Here is a 4,653-nt window from a genome sequence, read left to right on the forward strand (position 1 = left end):
CGCCATGCGCATGCCGGCTCGAGCGTGTACTTGGCTGGTGGCGGCGGCACGTAGTTCCGCTCGGCATGAAGAGCTTCCTCGATGAGGCGGGCGCCCCGGGCTAGCTCTTTAAGGGTCTCAAAGGTGCGGTTGATCAGGTAGACGTGGTGCCTGGGGTGACACTGTCTTCTGACCCGAGCTACTCTGTCCGATTCCGGTGACTTCGGGTCCGCCCTCTTGAAGAGCTCCTGCATGACCCGAACGTACCGGGCCAGACTTTCATCCGGGTGCTGCGTCGCGTAAGCATTCCTGCAAGCACAAAAAAAAAAGAAACGCCCCAAAAACCCAACACAAGCGCGCAAAACAATTGCCGCCAGTCACAAAGACACATTCACAAACACGCCAATACAGCAAACGTGGACGTGACGGAAGTACGAAACAACGATAGGAAACACGGGGAATATGAAAAAGGCTTACCGAAAGAAGAAACCAAGCCCCGTGAAATTCCTGCGAGTGGGTAGCATACCACGGTTGGGCGCCATTGTGGTCGGTTTGCCTTGCTGCATACCCGACCCGGAGGAATAACACGGAGCCAACGGTTTCAACAACCAGAAACTACATTTAATGGGACATGGACAAGACGATTAACATTGCTACCGGCGCTGCCGGAGTCCAGGCAGCGACTCTCCGTGCGCCGCCTCTGATCTGCCTTATCAAGGCGGCGCATCCGATGTGCGCGTGGCTGGCGTGGCGTCGCCGCCACGCGGGAAAACTTCGGCACCTTTGCCTCGCAGTCGGGCAACTTGGCTGGGGAGCCGCCAGGGTGCCCACAGCTTTGACGTGCAGACAGACGTACACTCTTTAAAAAAAGGTTGTTATACATACTAACCGTGGGTTAGTAACTGCTTGTCACATATGTTACTAACCTCTTAGTAACTACAGTTAGTAACGGGAGTGTAACAGTTACTAACCAAATAAGCTAGTAACGGGAACTGACCTCATCCGCGAAACCTAGTAGGAACTACTAGCTTAACGTATATATACTCTAAAAGCTATGGCTCAATTTCTTTAGCAAGCCATCAGCAAGAATAAAGCAGCACAACATAATTAGTTCTTGAACGTTTAATCAGTGTGCACTCAGAACTGGACACTTATTCAGCACTAGACATCATTCAACATTGTTCCAAACGTTCTCGATGGCAGAAATTGCCCGTATCAGCAATGGTGCCTGCGGTGCGCTTGGAAGTCCGCAGAAGTGCTCGAGGAGCGCCAACGTGTTCTTGTTCTGGTTTGAGTGCTTGATGTTGAAGATCCAATAAATCTCCATGACGGTCGTGGCACCAGCAATAATGTCGACGACCTCCACATTCAGGCCTTCCAACACGGCAAATTTATCTTTGGCCTCGTGTGCCTTTGAGCCCTCAAAACGAAGGGCAGGGTAGATGTCCTGTAACATTTGCATTTATGAAAATCAGCCCAGTTGCGACGACCTAGACCGCAAAAAAGTGAAGAGGGTATTCCTTACCGGTCCTTTTAGAAATCTCGGTTGTTCCTTTACCAGCATGGGTAATAACTGTAACATGCCAACTGCAAAGCAATCTGTTGCAAGAAAATTTCAATTACGACGAGCAACAGCACGGTTCCAACATTGTTAAGACAATACTAGGAATCCAAGGAGGAGGTTCTTCAACACATACACTTCCTGGCATCTCCTTCCAGTTTTTCGAGGTCTCCTTCCAGCTCGTGCACCGTCTCCTTCGCGCAGCGGCGAGACTTCACCAGGTAGAGGCATCTCTCCCCGTACTTGTTAAGAAATGCCAGCAACTTTGACACCAAATCTACGCCTGTGATGGCAATGAACTCCTGATGCAGCTAAAATAATGGGAATAGCATTTGTATGGGATTATTGCCCAGGAAAACATAATACTGTTATCGGAATACAATTTAAATAGAAACGGACTTTATAGCATTCGAGTAAAGAGTTAATTAAGAAAGTTATAAAATCTTGTGCGCATACATTGTATCTGGAAGCATTACAAGTACTAGCCTCATGCTGTGCTTACCATTTCAGCGTCTGCTAAGGCTGGGTACTTTTTCAGTACATCAGCTGTTGATGGTTGCGTCTCCATAATCCATTTTCTTCTCGAAGAGCGAGTCTTTTTCATAGAATCTCCGAGCTTCCGTAGGTCAGGAGAACGTCGTTTCATCTCCCTCGTCATGAAGTCAACATGTCCGTTTATGACGGATGCGTCGAGCTCGACATCTGTGTCTAGTAGGACATTTGCAGTCTAACAGGAAAGAAACACTACCAATAACATTAAGAAGCTCTCGTACTAGCTTGCACTGATTTTCGCACTAAACTTCAGGCGATGACATAGCTTGTTCGGATTCTAAGAAAATGTCATTAAAATATGCCTTCAGCAGTATACAATCAAAATGAGGCCAGTGCATGCTGCAGTATTGCCATCCAGCTCCATTAATACTTGCTTTCTTATAATAAGCCTATTGTATACCCGCAATGTTAAGCCCTTAGAAATTTTACTTTCAAAACAAACGTCTCTGGGGCCCTGTAGCGAATAAGGCTGCGCCTGGTCCAAGCAGATAACAAATTTTCAAATGCTCTGAAATGCTGAGATTGTGACTCACCTTACGACACTGTCTTTTAGTAGCCGCAGTGTCCTGAACGTTTTTTCGCTTGCCAAATTTCTCCCTTGCTGCTTGTACAGCAGGCACTCTGTCCAGAGTCTTTCTCACATTTCCCAACTTATATTGAAAACACACTTTCCATGAGTCCTGTGAATAAATATTTTCTCCTTGTTAAAATTGTGTGGTAACACAAAGTTTATTACTATGGCTAAAGTGCACGCTGCACAGAAAGACAATCTAGGACAAAAACAGGCATCTTTACATGTGTTTCCTTACAGTACCTGCTGCGTAACTGTAACTGTGCTCGTGCTCACCCAGCCTGTGCCGATTGTGTCCCTTAGCACGGGATACTCCTGCACGAGGGCCTTTGCAGCCGTCTCGTAAAGTCCTCCTGGATAGCTGTGGGCACACCAAAAACGCAGTCCCTATTACACGAGAGACATGAGAATGCAGGCGCGCACTTACCAGTTGATTGTCAGCAAATGGCTTGTTATCCAGGAAACTATCTTAGATTTCGTACGACTGGGCACTTTTCCCAGTTCAGCATTGTCGATGGCAACCTTGACATCCAATGGTACAGGAGGCAGCCTGTAATCACTTTTATTGGAAGCAGGCTGCTGACCGTCAGGAAGGCTGCTGCCCGGAACCATTCTCACCATCTCTCCCTCATTTGTGCTGAAAACAGAATAGATGCAGAAGCCGGTGCCACACCGGATTTGACTGGGCCCCATGCTTGCAACTCACCCACTTACCTGCGTTTGAGTGGCAAGTTTCCTTCGTCGCCGGTACTCTCATCACCAACAAGCCTAATTCTGTCCCCATCACAAAAAATGTGGTCATCTGACGTGTCCACATATGCATCAAATCGAGCATTGTAGACCTGAAAGGAATGCAGATGTTTAGGACCTCGCGTATTTAACGTGATTAGCAATATAGCCCCTTAAACAATATACTACGCGGGATATGACTAGCTATTTTAACCAAGGGCTCGTATCTGTAACCCACTGCAAGGTCCATAAAACGTAGGTTTTATGGACCTTAGTAGCACCCGATGCCGACACCACACGCTCACAGGGAAAACGCAAAGAAATCGCAGGAAGCAAATTGTCACCGTAGCAAAGACAGCGCCACGAGCGCGAGCAGGGACACGCTCTTTCACGCGCTTCAGAACAAAAAATAAAAATAAGCGTTCGATACAAAATGGCCAGATGTCATCACCCCAAGCAACGCGCAGATGAAGGCACCCTAGCTTCGTGTACACGCTGAATTCGCGTATTTCATGACCGTGGGTGAACAAAACCCGTCAGGCGCTTTTTGAAGCATAAAACGGCGCCGTCGAAACTTTTGATCACAATGGTGAACATCATTCAATTTCGTGCTATCCGTACTCAGTGCGCAGAACGTTTAACACAAAAACTCGTTTATTCAAGCTAATATGGAAAAGAGCAAAGAACTCACCTCCATCCGGCCGGAGAGCACAGCATCGCAAAGATCTGTCGCCATCAAAGCGAATACCACATCCGCTTTGTTTTGACCGTTGACATAAATAATCTTCTTGCTGTCTTTCCACGTCACTAAGCATTGGATTGGCGGCGACGACATGGCTGCCCAACGCGTGCGCCAGCAGAAAACTAAAGCAAACGGTGTAAGAGCTCCACAGCACGCAGGACAGGGGGGCCCTTTCTGACGCCACGGGCTACGCGCGGCGCAAGCGGATCCGAGTTACTCCGGCCAGCTCCGACTGGTCATGTCACGAGACAGCGCAGCTATAGCAGCGTTCGACGCGAGTATATTTTCGAACGCCAAGGTACAAAACTTTTACTCCGGCGTGGGATCAAGTACATTTTGAACACGGCCCTGAAGAATAAGAGAATAAGGATGGATGGATAGATAAATGCTGACGCTACCCTTTATAACGGGTGTTACTTTGCTCCACCTTGCCTAGAATTACTCCCCCCCCCTCCCCCGCAAGGAAACAAAAAAAAGATAAAAGACTTAAAAGTAAACATCAGACAGAAGTCTGTCTGG

General features: G+C 47.7%; 1 protein-coding gene across 1 annotated transcript; it reads right to left on the reverse strand.

Moving 5' to 3' along the window:
• Positions 1 to 1,147: 1,147 nt before the first annotated feature.
• On the reverse strand, positions 1,148 to 4,227 carry LOC115321278. Its single transcript, XM_040498524.1, has 8 exons — positions 4,084 to 4,227; positions 3,415 to 3,505; positions 3,091 to 3,286; positions 2,940 to 3,024; positions 2,043 to 2,267; positions 1,677 to 1,851; positions 1,505 to 1,578; positions 1,148 to 1,426 (listed from the first exon to the last, which is right to left on the reverse strand). The coding sequence occupies exons 1-8, from the start codon at positions 4,225 to 4,227 to the stop codon at positions 1,148 to 1,150; spliced, it is 1,269 nt and encodes a 422-aa protein (XP_040354458.1).
• Positions 4,228 to 4,653: the final 426 nt, after the last annotated feature.

The sequence above is a fragment of the Ixodes scapularis genome, unplaced genomic scaffold, assembly GCF_016920785.2.
Source record: "Ixodes scapularis isolate PalLabHiFi unplaced genomic scaffold, ASM1692078v2 PGA_scaffold2__306_contigs__length_199485367, whole genome shotgun sequence".
NCBI lineage: Eukaryota > Metazoa > Arthropoda > Arachnida > Ixodida > Ixodidae > Ixodes > Ixodes scapularis.